Source organism: Myotis daubentonii, chromosome 10, assembly GCF_963259705.1.
Source record: "Myotis daubentonii chromosome 10, mMyoDau2.1, whole genome shotgun sequence".
In the NCBI taxonomy this organism is placed as follows: domain Eukaryota; kingdom Metazoa; phylum Chordata; class Mammalia; order Chiroptera; family Vespertilionidae; genus Myotis; species Myotis daubentonii.
The window spans coordinates 43,843,037-43,862,382 of NC_081849.1; the positions used below are offsets into that span (position 1 = coordinate 43,843,037).

The 19,346-nt window shown below is 42.7% G+C and overlaps 1 protein-coding gene and 1 non-coding gene across 4 annotated transcripts in view; both read left to right on the plus strand.

Annotated features, from left to right (window-relative positions):
• The window catches only part of CROT (carnitine O-octanoyltransferase), a 44,869-nt gene extending 25,534 nt beyond the window's left edge, over positions 1-19,335 (plus strand). For 2 of the 3 annotated variants that reach the window (XM_059712200.1, XM_059712199.1), the window contains 9 exons: positions 2,792-2,893; positions 9,736-9,819; positions 9,901-10,008; positions 10,440-10,570; positions 12,332-12,455; positions 13,494-13,572; positions 13,660-13,753; positions 14,085-14,204; positions 16,804-19,335. In XM_059712200.1, the coding sequence (XP_059568183.1) occupies positions 2,792-2,893; positions 9,736-9,819; positions 9,901-10,008; positions 10,440-10,570; positions 12,332-12,455; positions 13,494-13,572; positions 13,660-13,753; positions 14,085-14,204; positions 16,804-16,924 (963 nt within the window). In that variant the 3' untranslated portion in view covers positions 16,925-19,335. The remainder of the gene's footprint in view (positions 1-2,791; positions 2,894-9,735; positions 9,820-9,900; positions 10,009-10,439; positions 10,571-12,331; positions 12,456-13,493; positions 13,573-13,659; positions 13,754-14,084; positions 14,205-16,803) is intronic. The other variant, XM_059712202.1, reaches the window with a different exon arrangement.
• LOC132211605 (small nucleolar RNA SNORA42/SNORA80 family) lies at positions 9,396-9,527 on the plus strand. The gene has a single exon (XR_009447512.1). It is a non-coding gene; the product is annotated as a small nucleolar RNA SNORA42/SNORA80 family (small nucleolar RNA).
• Positions 19,336-19,346: the final 11 nt, after the last annotated feature.

Here is a 19,346-nt window from a genome sequence, read left to right on the forward strand (position 1 = left end):
CCTTGGCCTGGCCTGTGCCCTCTTGCAATCCTGGACCCCTCGGGGGATGTTGGATAGCCAGTTTCAGTCCGATCCCCGCAGGCCCGATCCAGATAGGAGGAGCCTGATCCCCGTGGGCCCGATCCAGACAGGAGGGAACCCAAACCTGTGTGTTGAGCATCTGTCCCCTGGTGGTCAGTGCGTGTCATAGCAACTGGTCATCTGGTCATCAGGTCGCTTAGCCCAGTGGTCGGCAAACTCATTAGTCAACAGAGCCAAATATCAACAGTACAACGATTGAAATTTCTTTTCAGAGCCAAATTTTTTAAACTTAAACTATATAGTGAAGTACATTGTTATTAACTTAATTAGGGTACTCCTAAGCTGGCCTTTGTTAAAAACGTCCTTAATCTGATTGAGGTACGTTCGATGAGGTCGACCCCTTCCAACTCTCCCATCCACACTCGTCTTGTATACTTGTTTCAGATAGACGAGTGTGGATGGGAGAGTTGGAAGGGGTCGACCTCAGTGAACATACCCCAAAACAATGTACCTCCCCCGTGCTGCGTATCCCACGGCCTGCCTGCGCTGCGTCTCCTGTTGCCCAAATGACCGACACCCCCCACTTCTAATGCCACTTCTTCAAAATAGACTTGCCCAGGCCGAAAACCGACTTCTGCGCATGGGCCACGAAGTTTCAATCGCACTGTACGTGCATGCCTGCACATGGTATTTTGTGGAAGAGCCACACTCAAGGGGCCAAAGAGCCACATGTGGCTCGTGAGCTGCGGTTTGCCGACCACTGGCTTAGGCAATGATTACGACCGGATGACTGGACAACTGGTCAGTAGCTATGATGCACACTGACCACCAGGGGGCAAACATTCAAGGCAGGAGCTGCCCCCTAGTGGTCAGTGCGCTCCCATAGCCAACCTCCCGTGGCTGGCCAACCTCCCATGGTCCCTCCCCCTGGCTGGTTGGCCCCAATCGGCCCCACTCGCCAGCCAGGCCAAGGGACCCCACCTGTACACGAATTTGTGCACTGGGCCTCTAGTAGATAAATAATGCTTTGTGAATTCTTTCCACATTGTTTAGGTCCAGTTAGATAAATCTTGTATGTTGTTTAAAGAAGTATGACTATTGTTTGCAAATCCCATATCAGTGTTTCTCTACACTTTTATTGAATGCGTATACAGAAAATTTGCACAGGTCACTGGGCTAAATTAGCTTCTCATGCCAATGGTGACATGAGAACCTACCTGTGACCCATACCAGTGTGCCTTGAAACCTTAGCTGTTGAGTTCTATCCTAAGAATTATATCAAACTATAAGTAATTTATTTTATCATTAGGTGTTAGTGAACAAACTGACGGTAGTGAGTTTAAGGGTAAATGTGGCTTTACCTTTCCCCCCCCTGGGAAAATATCATTTCCTGGGAAATAATAAAAGGTGAAAGTCATATTTTTAGAAGTCTCACTTAAATTATTTCATAATGCATTCATCAGTATGAAATTATAGCAATAAAATACTACAGAATTGAAAAAACTTGTAGCTAGAAACCAACTTTTCCTCTTATTTATTTATTTAGCAAAAGAATCACTGAACTTTTTTTAAAAATATATTTTATTGATTTTTTTTACAGAGAGGAAGGGAGAGAGATAGAGAGTTAGAAACATCGATGAGAGAGAAACATTGATCAGCTGCCTCCTGCACACCTCCTACTGGGGATGTGCTCACAACCAAAGTACATGCCCTTGACCCTTCAGTCCATAGGCCGACACTCTATCCACTGAGCCAAACCGGTCACGGCAGAATCACTAAACTTCTTGAGGAAGAATTTGTTTTAATGCAGTCTTTTTTACTGCAATCTACAGTTAGACATACATTTAAACTGCAGCTCACTACACACACACGTGCACACACACACATGCTTATACACACACATGTATATAATAGAAGTTTCACAAAACAGTAATTACTTTTACTATCTGTGATGTACTCTGATATTTATGTTTTATATGATTCTTTCATTTTGTAAAGAATATATACTGTGATACACTAAATTCATTTCATGACTCAACTAGTGGGCCAAAACCTACTGTTTGAAAAACAGGTGTGGTGAGATCTGAATTTTGAAATACTTTCTCTTAACTAAATTTTAATGACTGAATTTATCAAGGCCTCTTAACACAATTCAAGTTGCAAAAGCATTGTCCTTTCGATTGTATGTTCTTGAAACATTTATGAACATTGTACTAGCATTCTCTTTTATAGAGGATTTCTCGAAATTTTTAAGAAATATCTAGAGGACCAGAATTATTATCTCTTGAGTATAACTGTTATCATTATTTAAATTTGGTTTAGCTCAGCGGTTCTCAATCTGTGGGTCGCGACCCCTTTGGGGGTCGAACGACCCTTTCACAGGGGTTGCCTAAGACCATCGGAAAACACATATATAATTACATATTGTTTTTGTGATTAATCACTATGCTTTAATTATGTTCAATTTGTAACAATGAAAAGACATCCTGCGTATCAGATATTTACATTACGATTCATAACAGTAGCAAAATTACAGTTATGAAGTAGCAACGAAAATAATTTTATGGTTGGGGATCACCACAACATGAGGAACTGTATTAATGGTTCGCGGTATTAGGAAGGTTGAGAACCACTGGTTTAGCTGAATGGGAAAAGTGAGACTATATTTACATATATGTATATATGTGTGTGTGTGTGTTTATGTTTAAGATAAAATACTTACAAATCAATATTAAAATCCTTTTAATTTGGAAATATTAAATTATTTTAGGTAATTGCAATGGTCCTCACTGGAGATCCAACAGTACGCTGGGGTGACAAATCCTATAACTTGATTTCCTTTTCTAATGGAGTATTAGGCTGTAATTGTGATGTAAGTAACTTACTATAGTTTTTTTTTCTTTTTTATCTTTTAGGTTGATTTAATGGCAATAAGCTACAATATTTATGCTATGGTGTGGTAGTATGAGTAAACACTTCTTCATTTTTATGTCATTATCATAAAAGGTTTGGTTATGAATTCTACTCAGTGAAAGTAGAGTGTAGGACAAGTTCTTTTTATCTGTAGTAAAGCTGATAGTTTGGTGTATATGTGCAGAGTTGAATTTGCATATATTTTCATGTAGAATAAGCACTTTAAAATTCACTGTTGAGAATTATAACCTATTTTAAAAGATATACAGCGTTATGCATATGTCCTATGCACAGAGAAATATATGTAGACTAGGGGCCCGGTGCACGAAATTCGTGCACCGGGTGTGTGTGGTGGGGGGAGTGTCCCTCAGCCCAGCCTGCCCCCTCTCACATACTGGGAGCCCTCAGGCGTTGACCCCCATTACCCTCCAATCGCAGGATCGGCCCCTTGCCCAGGCCTGACACCTCTGACAGAGGCGTCAGGCCTGGGCAGGGGACCCTCATTTCCCCCCATCACTGGTTCTGCCCCCAGCCCAGGCCTGATGCCTCTGGCCCAGGCATCAGGCCTGGGCAGGGGACCCCCAGACCCCTCCGATTTCTGGCTCTGCCCCTTGCCCAGGCCTGATGCCTCAGCCAGAGGCGTAGACCCCCATCACCCTCTGATCACCTGATCGGCCCCTTGCCCAGGCCTGACGCCTCCGCCAGAGGTGTCAGGCTTGGACAGGGGACCCCCATCTCCCCCCGATCACTGGCTCTGGCCCCCGCCCAGGCCTGAGGCCTCTGGCCCAGGAATCATGCCTGGGCAGGGGACCCCCATCTCCCTCTGATCGCTTGCTCCACCCCCCACCCAAGCCTGACGCCTCTGACCCAGGCTTCAGGCCTGGGCAAGGGGACCATCATATCCCCCCAATCCCCGGCTCAGCCCCCCGCCCAGGCCTGATGCCTCGGCCAGAGGAGTTGACCCTCATCACCCTCCGATCATCAATCACCGGATCGGCCCCTTGACCAGGCCTGAGGCCTCCGGCAGAGGTGTCAGGCCTGGGCAGGGGACCCCCAGCTCCCCGCGGTTGCAGGCTCCGCCCCTGCCCAGGCCTAACGCCTCTGGCTGAGGCGTCCGGCTCGGGCAGCGGGGACCCGCAGCTGCAGCGGCCCCGCGATCGTGGGCTCCGCTTTAGGCCCAGGCAAGGGACCCCTAGCTCCCGGGACTGCCAGCTTTGACCGTGTCCAGCTCCCATCGCTGGCTCCACCCCTACTTCCTGCTATCACTGGCCAGGGCAGCAAAGGCGCCTGATTCTCCGATCATGGCTGGGGGGCAGGGCAAAGGCGGCCCCAGGGCCGCCTTTGCCCTGCCCCCCAGCTCTTAGCTCCCCCCTGGGTTTCCGATCACTGTCAGTGGCAGGGGGCTTCTTCCTGCTTTCCCTTTTGCCTCCTTGCATTGTGCCTACATATGCAAATTAACTGCCAATCTTAGTTGGCAGTTAACTGCCACTCATAGTTGGCAGTTAATTTGCATATAGCCCTGATTAGCCAATGAAAAGGGTATCGTCGTACGCCAATTACCATTTTTCTCTTTTATTAGTGTAGATATTTCTAGATTTACCAGTAATTTTGTAACTATTTTCCCAAAATGACACATGCTCTATGGAACATTATTTATTCCACTATGGATATTAAAATGTCTGGTATTTAATACCATTTTTACCTTCTTTTTAAGACAAAACAACAAAAAATCTTTGCTTATTTCTCTTCTGTTCTCCCATGCTGTTCATTAGCTCTACTTTGTCATCTTCTGGTAGATAGTCAGGAGGTCTATGAATCAAGAAAATTTAAAAATCAACCTTAGTCAGATTTGCAGGACACACTTGTAATCTCATTGTAACACTTTTCATAAAGTATGTAATTTGGCATAGAGTATAGTATGATGTAGATTTTTTGTTTTTTAAAAATTTAAATTCTTTATTGTTTAAAGTATTACATATGTCTCCGTTTTCCCCCATTGACCTCTCCCTGGCTGTTCCCACCCCCTAGCACATGCCCTCACCCTCCTACTGTCTGTGTTCATGGGTTATGCTTATATGCATGCATACAAGTCCTTTGGTTGATCTCTTACTACCCCTCCTCCTCTGCCTTCCCTCTGAGGTTAGACAGTCTGATTGATGCTTCTCTGTCTCTGGATCTATTTTTGTTCATCAGTTTATGTTGTTCATTATATTCTACAAATGGGTGAGATCATGTGATATTTATCTTTCTCTGACTGGCTTATTTCACTTAGCATAATGCTCTCCAGTTCCATCCATGCTGTTGCAAATGGTAAGAATTCCTTCTTTTATATAGCAGCGTAGTATTCCATTGTGTAGATGTACCACAGTTTTTTAATCCACTCATCTGCTGATGGGCCCTTAGGCTGTTTCCAAATCTTAGCTATTGTAAATTGTGCTGCTATAGAATAAAAAAGACCCCAAATAGCCACAGCAATCCTGAGCAAGAAGAACAAAGTTGGAGGGATCATAATACCAGATATCAAGCTGTATTACAAAGCCGCTGTTCTCAAAATTGCCTGGTACTGGCATAAGAACAGACACATAGACCAATGGAACAGAACAGAGAACCCAGAAATCGACCCAAGCTATTATGCTCAATTAATATTTGACAAAGGAGGCAAGAGCATACAATGGAGTCAAGATAGTCTCTTCAATAAATGGTGCTGGGAAAATTGGTCAGATACATGCAAAAAAATGAAACTAGACCACCAACTTATACTATACACAAAAATAAACTCAAAATGGATAAAGGACTTAAATGTAAGACGGGAAACCATAAAAATCTTAGAAGAATCCATAGGCAGCAAAATATCAGACATACGTTGTAACGTATCTTTACCAATACAGTTCCCAGGACAATGGAAACTAAGGAGAAAAAAAGCAAATGGGACTTCTGTTAGTTTTTGATGGCCTGCCTCTAAAACAGCGGTTCTCAACCTGTGGGTCGCGACCCCTTTGGGGGTCGAACGACCCTTTCACAGGGGTCACCTAAGATCATCGGAAAACACATATATAATTAAATATTGTTTTTGTGGTTAATCACTATGCTTTAATTACGTTCAGTTTGTAACAATGAAATTGGAGGTCACCACAACATGCGGAACTATAGTAAAGGGTCGCGGCATTAGCAAGGTTGAGAACCACTGCTCTAAAAGCATTTAGTGACTGCAAAATACTAAAAAAGACCTATTAACGTTCAGTGATTGTATTAATCAGTATTTATTCAGTTTTAGGTGATGCAAACCTAAATCAAATGGGCATTAGCTTAAGAAGATATTTTTTGGCCTAGGTATGCAGCTACATTTGGGTCAAGCTGCCTTCCAGTGTCCCAACACTTTCATTAGAAATTGCTCTTTCCGGTTTTTGGTACGGCTTTCCTATGTTTGGCTTTATATTTAGGTAGACTATCCCATTTGATTGTTGTATCCACAGTCTCCTGCCTTCTCAGCTCTTTTCACAGATTAGATCTCTTCCCTATGGAAATAGCCAGTTGTTTCCCCCCAGTGGTACCAGCAGAAGTCCTGGGGATAGCGCTCATGTGATTGTCGAATGTGAACCTGTGCCCATTCCAGGCAATCGGTTACTCTGATTCATCTGGTCTGGGTCACATGCTAAACCTTGGGACCTAGGGGTAGAATCACTCTTATTCAAACCACCACAAAGATATGTGGTGGTTGCCTAAAGGAAAATGAAGTTGTAATTATCACACAAAGGTGGAGTGACTAATGAGTAGGTAATGAAATTAGGTGTCTATTATAGTAGCTCACCAGACTGAAAGGTTGCCATGAGTCATTTTGAAGTTTTGTTGTCTTTGCTCTTCCTTGGAGTCCAGTGTTGACAAAATGTTTCTTGTTAATTGCCTCAGTTTTCTACTCTTCAGCTTCTTTTTGATTCTTCTTCATCTCCTCTGTCTGGTTTATATCCTCACTAGTCCCTGGAAACTCCGTGGTGAGGAGCTGACTGCCGCCTGCCCTTTGCCCTCTGTTTCTCTTGGACCTGTCTGCTGCAGCTGACACCCCTCCTCATACGGTTCTGGCACTGCCTCTGCCCTCTTGCCAGTCCTTCCCTGTTTGTTTGTTCTAAAACTGACCTTAATAGTCATACTTCTTCCCCGTGCCTGCCGTCTTCCCTGGTTTAATACTTTCAAGGCCATTTTTATATAGGTGGCTTGCAATTCTGCTTTTCCAGTTTTACCTGTTCTCATTTTGAGAGTTTTGCTTCACTGTATGTTATATTGTTACATGGGCTTGAGTTGCTCTCATCATCAAGAAGAACTCATCATCTTGCTTTCCTCCTTCATTCCCAACCCCCACCCCCCAAAAACAACAACACCTTGCACTATTTTACTAGTAGCAACAAACATCCTGCTGTTTGCTCAAATTCAGAATGAAAAGAAATTCTATGATCTTTTCTATCTCTGAATAAAGAATATTGGTCTCATTATGAGTGTACATCTCAACACAACTGAGATGCTTTCATGCAGTAATAGTAAGTGTATTCATTAACACCCATATATTCATAAAATCAGTCTGATTATCTCCACATGTAATCTGCTTTTAAAATTCCAGGTAGATTTCCCTTGTAACCTAAGATGTTACAGAAAATGCAATTTAACCTATGTAAAACATCATTAGTAAGTATATACATACTGTAAAGTAAAACTGTTCTTAATTCAAACCCCTGTGGCTGTTCTCATCCATTGATACTTGAATATGTGCTTTTGTGATTATGCTAATTAATCACATTTCCCTCTTGGGATTTAAAATCCTGGGGTCAATGAGTTTGTTTTGTCTACATAGGCTTTGTTGTAGGGCTTTGTGAAGGGCACATAGAAGCATGTAGTAAACATTAGTTGTTAATAGTCACAGTAGTTACTGATTATTGTGTGGGCCAGGTTCTGTATAAGCATTATGAAAATCATTTTCTCAGCAGCTGTCTTACTATCTCTACTAAGAGAAGAGGTAATTTACTTAAAGAATTAAGTAACTTTCTCACAATTGCACAGCTAGCAGATAGTGGGGTGTGGATTCAGAACCAACGTCCACAACTTTATTATTTGTTATTTATTACTTAAAGTGTGTTTTTATTGATTTTAGAAAGAGGAAGGGAGAGGGAGAGAAAAACATCACCAGCTGCCTCCTGCAGGCTCCCTGCTGGGAATCCAGCCCGAAACATGAAAAGAAGTGCAGAATTCTCAAATGCCCTTATCATCTAGTGATCAGAATATGAATATTGTAAAGTATAGTAATTGTCATATTTTATTTTCTGAGAAAGAACAAATACTTAAAGTTGGAAGCACCGAATCAGGTAATGGGGAAGGTGTGCAGTAAACATGAACCATCTAAAGAAAATACTTGCTTTTTGTACTGGAAGTCAGAGCAGGCATATGGATGCAGTCGAAGGTGAGCTGGAATTGTAAGAGCACTGTGCAAAAGCATAAGGGGATGGCAGATGATCTGAAGGCCAAATAGAGGATGGTCGTGAACTTTAGGTAAAGACATGGGCCCACTAGATGAGTTAAAAAGCATAATAATTTTATTCACATATCTACAAGAGTGTTCAGAAGTGGCAGAAATAATGCTCAATGTTTAAGGACTGTGGGGAAGATGGGCTGGGTAACACGGTGTTACAGGTTTGAAAGCTATATCTAGAGAAAGGAATTGCAGCTAATGAATTTTTCCATCGTTTATTTTGAAGGACAAACTTTTTGCCATATTTTCTCCGTGTTGCTTTGATGGCAGTTCCATCAGACAGCCCTTTTCTCTGTGCTGCTGCTACCACTTTATGTTAAATCCAATCACCATTCATGAACTGAACGTGACAGCCTCGGGGAGGAGGGGGGGCGTTAACTTATAAACACAGCCCACTTGGGCGGCCCAGGTTCACAAGGAGAAACAAGGTGTCTAACAAATCAGCCCAGCACGACATAGCTCTGCTGCCCTGGACCAGGGCCCAGTGGAGCCTCGGAGCACAGTGTAATGTTGCCAAGTAGGTAGCAGCCACAACATGAGGGAGGTCAGTACAAGATGCTCAAGCAGCTGAGGCCACCTGTCAGTAACAGCTCACCTAACAAACTGACAAACCCCTTTTCTAACTGCATCTCGCAACTGTGTAGTGCTTTATAGATTTACAAAGAATTTTCACAGACATCACGTACATTGTTTCATTTAGGATAATGGTATTAATCTGTAACTCTTACTGGAACCAGTTACAAAGAGTAAGACTAATGGGTATACATCTGTTCAACTTATAATTCTGCCAATCCACCCCCTGGTGGAAAGCTAATACTCACTTTCAAAAAATTAGAAAATATGAAAAATTCTAATGCTTTCCTGCTTCTTTATTTGTCCACCTAAGTTTGACCATTTTTATTTCATTTATATGAAGGCAATACGCGTAACATGCTGTTTAAAAATGAGTGCATGGGTTTGGATTGATGGCAGGCCTGACCCCCTGGGTCTCTCACATGCCCAGGCCAGAGCACGCTGCAGCCTTGAACCATCGCCCGGCCTCTGCTCACAGGCTGCAGGAACCGAAGCAGGTTGCACAGCGGAAAAGAAAAAGAAAAAAAAAATAGTGGCCACTGCCCTGGCTGGTGTGGTTCAGTTGGTTGAGCATAGTTCCATGTACCGAGGGGTTGCTGGTTCAATTCCTGGTCAGGGCACATGTGTGAAAGAATGGAGGAAGAGTGAAAATAAAATATTGGGTCAAGTTTCAACTTGGTATAATGTATTCAAAATAATGTGTATTTTCATTTCAGCATGCTCCTTACGATGCAATGGTTATGGTAAGCATCAGCTATTATGTTGATGAGAAGATTTTGGAGAATGAAGGAAGATGGAAGGTATGTTAGAACAAATATTTTAGGTTTCTTTCTCCTCATGTTTTTATAAATATAATATTCTTAATTCTTCCCTACTCACAGGGTTCAGAAAAAGCACGGGATATGCCACTTCCAGAGGAGCTTGTTTTCACTGTGGATGAGAAAGTATTAAGTGACATCAATCAAGCTAAAGCCCAGTATCTCAAGCAGGTAGATTTTTTTTAAATTTTCTTTTAGATAGTAATGCCTTCTCTCTCTTTTTTTATCCTATGTTTTTTTGTTACTTTTTTTTTTTTTTGAGAGGGAAAGAGAGAGAGAGAGAGAGAGAGAGAGAGAAACATCAATTGGTTGCCTCTCATATGCACCCGACCAGGATAGAACCCGAAACCTTTTGGTGTACTGGACAACACTCCAACTCACAAAGCCACCTGGCCAGGGCATGCTATCTCTTTCAACTACTGTATATAAAAATAAGTGTGTACTTGGCTAGCATCTAAGTATGACAGTATGAAACACTTAAATTATAGCTCTAATACCTTTAACTGTGTCTGAATTACTTTAATGCAAATGATAACCTGGCTATCTTTGGGATGTTCTCCTTAGCTGATTATTCACTGTTCCCGTTTAATTCTTTTTGTTAGGCATCTGATCTGCAGGTTGTGGCGTATCCCTTTACACATTTTGGCAAAACGCTAACCAAGAAGAATATGCTTCACCCTGATACATTTATTCAGCTTGCACTTCAGCTGGCCTATTATAGACTTCATGGACGGTGAGGGACATTCATTTTCTTTTTCTTTTTTAATTCTTTATTAGTGAAGGTATTACAAATGTGTTCTCATCCCCCCCATTAACCACCATCCCTGCCCCCCCCCATACTCTCATCCCCCTGTTGTCCATGTCCATTGGTTTGGCTTATATGCGTGCATACAAGTCCTTTGGTTGATCTCTTCCCCTTACCCCTCCCTCCCCTACTTTCCTTCTGGGGATTGATAGCCTGATTGCTGTTTCTCAGTCTTTGGGTCTGTCCCTGTTCATCAGTCTATGTTGTTCTCTATAATCCACAAATGAGTGAGATCATGTGGTATTTATCTTTCTCTGACTGGCTTATTTCACTTAGCATAATGCTCTCCAATTCCATCCATGCTGTTGCAAAAGGCAAAAGTTCCTTCTTTTTTACCGCAGCATAGTATTCCATTGTGTAGATGTACCACAGTTTTTTAATCCACTCATCTGCTGATGGGCACTTAGGCTGTTTCCAAATCTTAGCTATGGTGAATTGTGCCTCTATGAACATAGGGGTGCATATATCCTTTCTGATTGGCGTTTCTGGTTTCTTGGGATATATTCCTAGTAGTGGGATCACTGGGTCAAATGGGAGTTCCATTTTTAGTTTTTTGAGGAAACTTCATACTGTTCTCCACAGTGTTTGCACCAGACTGCATTCCCACCAGCAGTGCAGAAGGGTTCCTTTTTCTCCACATCCTCTCCAACACTTGTTGTTTGTTGATTTGTTGCTGATAGCCATTCTGACAGGTGTGAGATGATAACGCATTGTCGTTTTGATTTGCATCTCTCGTATAATTAGTGACTTTGAGCATAGGGACATTCATTTTCCATCTTCAGGCTCTTGAACTCCAAGGATATATCTTTACCATAGCTACTTCATTCTAACTCCCAGTGTTTTTTTCCTACCTTTTTTTTCCGAGAGAGAGACAGACAGACAGACAGACAGGCAGACATTGATTGACTGCCTCCTGCATGCACTGTGACTGGGATTAAGTTCGCAACCTGGGCATGTGCCCTGACCAAAAACTGAACTGGCAACCTTTTGGGACAAGGGACGATGCTTAACCAACTGAGCCACACTCGCCAGGGCATGTCACCTCACATTTTCTGTCAACAGTCCAGTTGCAGCTTAGCTCGGTGCCTCTGCCTTCAGCTCAGTTGTGAGGTTATAGTCAGGGTGTCAGCTAGGGCTGTGTTCTCATCTGCAGGTACTTCCAGGGCGGATCTGCTTCAGGCTCACACGTGTGGTTATTTGTGGGGTTTAGTCCCTCCCAGGCTGTTGCGCAGAGGCCTCCCTCAGTTTCTCGCCACCTGGGCCTCTCTGCAGGGCAGCTCCCAGCATGGCAGCTGGCTTTCCTCGGAGCAAGGAGGTGAGAGTAAGAGTGAGTGAGCTCTGAGTGACTAAGTCACTAAGTCCATCCCACATTCAAAGTGAAGGGCAGGAATAGCGAGAGACAGGGATCACTGTGGGGCAGTCCCGCAGTCCCACATGCCACCTGCCACAGACTCCAGTGTGCACACCCGGACCGCAGCCAACCCTTTGAAACACTCCATTTCACCCCAGGCCCTGTGTACCAGGGTAGTTTTTATTCTTTGATATTGGAATTAGCATCTTCGTTGTTGGAAGTCTCAACTGTAGTCTTGTGTTAATAGAACTTAGTCTCTGACCAAAGTCAGCGTAAGGTAATAACAGAGCATTTTCGTTAGAATGATACATTCTCTTATTCCATTTTTTTCCTTGTAGCCCTGGTTGCTGCTATGAAACAGCCATGACAAGATTTTTTTATCATGGCCGAACAGAGACGGTGCGATCGTGTACATTGGAAGCCGTCAGGTGGTGCCAGTGCATGCAGGATCCTGCTGCCACTGTGAGCATTCGAAAAGGAGAATAAACAGAATTTCTTTGTTCTCAGGGAGCCTTGACCCTTAAAGAACTAGCTTCTTTCCCTCAACTCTCCTGGCTCAGTAAAATGCTGTCAGACTTTTTTCACCTGAAGTTTTCAAAACATCTATTTGTTCATTTGCCAGGGAAGGACGTGGGTGGAAAGAACAGGAAATGGGGAGCCCCTGGGAGGAAGCCCATGGGTGCCTTTTCTAGGCACAGCATCGTCAGCGCCTCGAGTGTTTCACTACGATTGCTCTCCCTTTAGAGTAACACCAGGGAGATGCAGACACCCCCAAGGTGCTTTCGAGAGGACATTTTTCTTTTTAAATATATCGATTTTTTTTCAGAGAGGAAGAGAGAGGGATAGAGTTAGAAACATCAATGAGAGAGAAACATCGATCAGCTGCCTCCTGCACACCCCCTACTGGGGATGTGCCCGCAACCCAGGTACATGCCCCTGACCGGAATCGAACCTGGGATCCTTCAGGAGAGGATGTTTTTCTGAATGTGGTGGAACGTTTCTGAAATCACAGATTCTTGTTCTCATATGTGAGAACCAGAACAGTTTTATATGTTTTGTTTTGTACCTTTGGAAGCATTTAGACAACAGGATAGTTCCTTCCCACTACTCTATTGTATTTGTTTTTTACTTTTGATAGACATAGTATATGTTCCTTTGTTTTAATTTCATAGCACTGCATCATTATCATTTTGTATGACTGTTCTTTAGTTTGAAGTCAGAGTTGCTTCTTTCTTTACACTTGACAATGTTGCTTCAGTGCTGCCCATAAGTTCCTGCTTTCCTGTCTCTGGAAAAAAAGAACCGAGATGCAGGGCACGTAGGAAAGGAAAAGCAGCGGACAGCGAGGAAAAGACACGGCAGCACGTGTTTCAAGGTCTTCCTGGCAAACCCTGTCCCTCCCCCATTACCCGCAGCCTCATTCCTTTGAGCTCAGGTGTTTTTATTTGTTTGGTTTCTCTACCGTTTGTTATTGAAGTATCTCTTGTTTTTTTAACACAGGCACTTGAGAGGAAGCAAATGATGTTACAAGCTTTTGCAAAACATAATAAAATGATGAAGGATTGTTCAACTGGAAAAGGTACTCACACTGTAATTACGCTAACTTCAACAAAATTCTCTCATGTTGACAATATTTTCTAACTTCAGGTTGGGGGTTTCGTTGCAGGATTTGACCGTCATCTTTTAGGTCTTTCACTCGTAGCAAGAGAGGAAGGTCTCCCTGTCCCAGAGCTCTTTACCGACCCACTTTTCTCCAGAAGGTAACAGAATGTAGTGCTTTATGTTGCTCGGTTGTCCACGGCTTTACATTGCACAACATTTTGGTTTTACCTTGAGCTTAATGTATGTTTTGCTGGAATAAATTTGAGTATCTGGAAAGGAGAAAGCCAATTCCAAGAGAGTCGGTCGGTAGCCCGAGTTCTGCTCTGAGCACATTTCCTATGTCCGTGAGCTTCCAGGACCACTTTACCGCCTCTCCACTCCCACCCCCACCCCCACCCCCACCCCCACCCCCACCCCCGTGTTAAAAGCTCTCCAGAAACCGTGTGAGCTTCTGTAAGCCTCATGTAATCTCTTTCCTTTGTGCTGCAGTGGAGGAGGTGGAAACTTTGTTCTCTCGACAAGTCTGGTTGGTTACTTAAGGGTCCAGGGAGTGGTGGTGCCCATGGTACACAGCGGCTACGGGGTGTTCTACCACATCAGAGACGACAGGTGAGGCACTCTGCTGATTCTTCCTGTGCTGTAGAGCAGGGGTCCTCAAACTTTTTAAACAGGGGGCCAGTTCACTGTCCCTCAGACGGTTGGAGGGCTGGACTATAGTTAAAAATAAAAAACTATGAACAAATTCCTGCACATATCTTATTTTGAAGTAAAAAAACAAAACGGGACCAAATACAGCATTTGTATTTGCATGTGGCCTGCGGGCCGTAGTTTGAGGACCCCTGCTGTAGAGTAAGAAAGCTATCACGTTTGTTGTTTAAATGTCTTTCCTACACTGTGATTCCGATTGTTTTATCACCTGCCACTTGTTAATGGGTAATTTTATTTTATTTATTTTTTTACCACTGAGGCATTGATTGTGTATTTCATTTGGGTTTCTGGAGTTTGAGTTAAGTTTGTGGAAAGAATAAGAAAGAAAATATTAAAGCCTGGTAGGGGAGAGAGAGGTGGGAAAGAAGGACACATGGAATTGAGAGAAAGGCTTGAAGGTCCTGTTCACAGCCTGGCAGGCTCTTCACAGGGACCTTTCCGAGCCTGGGGAGCTTATAAAACAGAATGTGGCGAGTGACGGCCGAGGAGTGGCGGGTGAGGGTGTGTCTATCCTCTCCCCCTGACATTTCAACAAAACAACCACCTGTAATTCAACAAAGAAGTCCCTGCTCAACACGGATGCACGCCTGAGAGCTGCATACCGGAGCACTCAGAAAAAAATTATAATAATGTAGCTGCATTCAGCACGCAACTAAGAAGTGAGCCGGCTTGGTGGCACTGCAGATGGAAAATGCATGTAAACTGTCTGGAAGGGTTTTCTCATTGATTGTTAAGTGTGAAATGGTATGACTTAAAGAAAATGGGTTTATTTTTGAAATAGCATCTTATTTTAAATGTACTACATGCTCAGTATAAAAATTCTGTACAATAATGAAAATTGTAGATTGTATTATAAATATTTTCACGTCCTTTGTGTGAATTTTATTCATTTAATATTATTTAAAGCAATTCCCAATGTATAGACTATTCTTTGAGCAATTTTAATGGTTGAATAATGTCTAGTCTTAAGGATTTCCATAATTTAACTTCTTAATGTACAATTTCAAGTGTTTCGTTATTACAAATAATGATAATATATCCTTCCTTATTTCATCACATCATTACCAACTCTAAGCATTCTAAAACATTCTTTACCAATTTATAGGGGAAAACAACAAAAATAATTCTTTACTGATGAACAAGCCATTTTTTCTTTGTTACTGGCATCTGTGTACATTTTTTTTGTGAAGATAGTTATTTCTTTCTATAATTTAGAAAGATAATGGAATTTCTGAGAAATTTGACATTTAAATAGGAGTTGTTGATCTTTGCAAAGGAATATATTTAGATGTTGCTAACTTTGATAATTACATGCAGTGTAGCTGGAAAATGACAAGTTATGCGAAACCACTGGGTGAAAACAGGCAGGGCTTTCTGTAGGTTCCTGTGTGTCTTCGAGCAAATATAATCCCCTTGGATATTCGTCTCATCATTTTATCCTGGCCAGAGCATGTTTTTACTTCATTCTGCTGAACTAGAGCACATGTCAAAGATATATACTGTCTCTTTATAGTGTTGTGAAAATTGCACGGTTGTCCACGGCTTTACATTGCACAACATTTTGGTTTTACCTTGAGCTTAACGTATGTTTTGCTAGAATAAATCTGAGTATCTGGAAAGGAGAAGGCCAATTCCAAGAGTCGGTCGGTAGCCCAGTTTCTGCTTTAAGCACATTTCCTATGTGCTTGAACTTCCAGGGCCACTCTACCCCTTGCCAGACCGGGGATTTTTTTCATCAGGAGGACGGAGGAGATATGTGGAAGATGGTCCCAAGAGAGTTTCTCTCTGGCTTTCCTAGAAGTAGCTCCCCCCACCTTATATTTCTCCATTTTATTTTTATTATTTTATTTTATATTTTATTTATTTATTTATTTATTTATTTATTTATTTATTTCTCTTTTCAGGTCCTGTATTCTTCCTTAAAATAGTTCAGGTTTGCCCTAACCAGTTTGGCTCAGTAGATAGAGTGTCGGCCTGCGGACTGAAAGGTCCCAGGTTCGATACTGGTCAAGGGCATGTGCCTTGGTTGCAGGCACATCCCCAGTAGGAGGTGTGCAGAAGGCAGCTGATCGATGTTTCTCTCTCATCGATGTTTCTTACTCTCTATCCCTCTCCCTTCCTCTCTGTAAAAAATCAATAAAATACATATTTTTTAAAAGTTCAGGTTTTATTGCAAACAATGGCATGAATTCGTATTCCACCTCATTCCATTCAGAGCACGTGCAGGAAGGTCTGTTTTAGGGGAGAGGTGGGTGTTTCTATAACACAGCAAGGCCTTGCTCCAAGCACTGGGAGTTCTGGCTCGTGTATTGTCCCCCTTTGTACTTAGTCCTCAGTCACGTAGCGCAGTCGGTGTTCCCAGCATTATGTGTAACGAAGCTTCCATGTACCTCATGCCGGGCGGAAGTCGCGCTTCACACGCTAGCAGCCAGCCATGGGGAGCTTTTCGGGGTTGTGATTTTCGCCTTGTACTTCATCGTTTATGACTTGTTCTTTGCAGGTTTGTGGTGGCCTGCTCAGCCTGGAAATCCTGTGCGGAGACTGACGCAGAGAAGCTGGTTCAGCTGATTTTCCATGCTTTCCAGGATATGATGCAGCTGATGAACTCCGCTAATCTCTAGAGACTCACTATGCACTAAGCACTTACCAGTTAGACCATGTAAACTGGGTGCTGGGAGTGGGTTGCTGAGGGGAGGTAAGGAGGAGGGTCAACTTGAAGGAAATGTAGAAATTAATAGAATCATGCTCTCTAAACCTATACTGGCATACAAAGTAGAAATATTTTTAAGCTTCCTCTGATGCAGCAGCAATGCAAATTTTAATATAGTGATTATAGAACTATGCAAAGTTTAAGCCTCAACAATGCAATTCTACAAAATTTAACAATGCAACTCTAATTTTAACTTTTAAATATTTTTATTGATACCTGTAAAGGTTATAAATTCCTTCTCTGAACATCGTGGTAGAGCAGTGATTTTCAACTTTTTTCATCTGATGGCACATCAAAAAATGTATTTTTGGCCAATATGACCAAAAAATAGGTATAATTTTGATTCATTCACCCTGGACAGCTATTCTGTTCACTGTTGTCACTTTTTTTTTTTTTTTTTTTTTTTTAACAATCTAGGGGAAAAGAGGTCAGTGTCCCTGACTAGTCAGTTATTAAAAATGCCACGACACACTGGTTGGAAATCACTGTTATAGAGTCTATCTTTCAGGCACTTTAACATTTTCTAATTGCCAAAGGGTATGAGATACCTGGTTGGATGCTAATTTCCCTGAAATCAGTGTCTTTCACATTCACCACAGGGATACAAGCTTGCTATATTTGGGAAAGACCACTACAAGTTTGCCGGGAGCCGGTCCATCGTTGCTGTTTCAAGGGACCTGGCATATATGGCATACTGTTCTTAATATGTTTGCTCACCTTCTTGATACTATGTGTTTTAACAAAGGTCACCTCTCTGAGAAAGGTTGTTTCCCCAGGTAGGGATTTTCCCCTGAAGTTAGGGAGGGAATAAAACCCCTTAACTAAGTGCCAGGCGGGTAATTAATCAATCACTTTAACTACGAACAATCATGCTTAAGCTATATAATCTTTACTCCCTGGAATGGAGATAAGAAACGCCCTAACCTTTGGAATAGAGATTGATAGGATTGGAATCAACTGGTATAAATACAGATGTAACAAGACAACAGGACACAGAACCTAGAGACAGAAGAACTTCGCTGGAGAGAACATGGCGAAAAATCCTGGACAGAAACTGGCCACAGAACCTAGAGACAGAACCTAGCGAGACAGCCTGGCTGAAGAACCTAGAGACAGAAGAACTTCGCTGGAGAGAACATGGCGAAAGATCCTGGACAGAAACTGGCCACAGAACCTAGAGACAGAACCTAGCGAGACAGCCTGGCTGAAGAACCTAGAGACAGAGCCTGGATAGAACATGGCAAGAGAACCTGACTAGAACCTGGTGACTGAACCTGGCTGGAGAACCTAGCGAGGGAACATGGCTACAGAACCTGGCTGGAGAACCTGGACAGAACCTGGCTGGAGAACCTAGCGAGGGAACATGGACACAGAACCTAGCTGGAGACCCTAGACAGAACTTGGCTGGAGATCCTGGCTAGAGGAACCTGGCTATGATGATCACCCGATCTGCCTCCGTGTCATTCCTTCTTCGCCGACTGTCCACACCTTTGGGGACCCCTGGACCTGCTGGGGTTGGACCCCAGCACAAGTTAATGGTGATTAACAAAAATAGTTTCTGCTGACCTGGCCAGGGTGGCTCAGTTGATTGGAGTGTCATCCCGTGCACTGAAAAGCTGTGGGTTCAATTCCTGGGCAGAGCGCATACCTAGGTTGCGGGTTTGTTCCCTGATCAGGACATGTATGCAAGGCAGCCGATCGATGTTCTCTCTCACATCAATATTTCTCCCTAATTCTCTCCCTTCCACCCTCTCCCTCTCTCTGATATCAATGAGCATATCTCCTGCCAAAACCAGTTTGGCTCAGTGGATAGAGCGTCGGCCTGCGGACTGAAAGGTCCCAGGTTCGATTCCGGTCAAGGGCATGTACCTGGGTTGCGGGCACATCCCCAGTGGGGGATGTGCAGGAGGCGGCTGGTCGATGTTTCTCTCTCATCGATGTTTCTGACTCTCTGTCTCTCTCCCTTCCTCTCTGTAAAAAATCAATAAAATATATTTAAAAAAAAAAATGAGCATATCTCCTGATGAGGATTAAAAAAATAGTTTCTGTTGAACAGACAAAAAAAAGTAAGTTGTAGTAGGGAGGTTTCTACCCCTGACACTTATTAAAAAAAACCCTAACAAAATTCATTTTAGTATATTGTTGTCATTAGTTTATGAATATAAAATTAAAGCACTTATATTTAAAATTAGGTATCAGAATTAATGACTACAAGGATTAAATATTGAATCAGATTCTCAGGATTTTAGTGGTTGTTTTTTTTTTCTCTTCTGTTCAATTTTGTAGTTTCTACCCTCAGAAAATAAAACTCAAAATCATATAGCTTCTTGTGT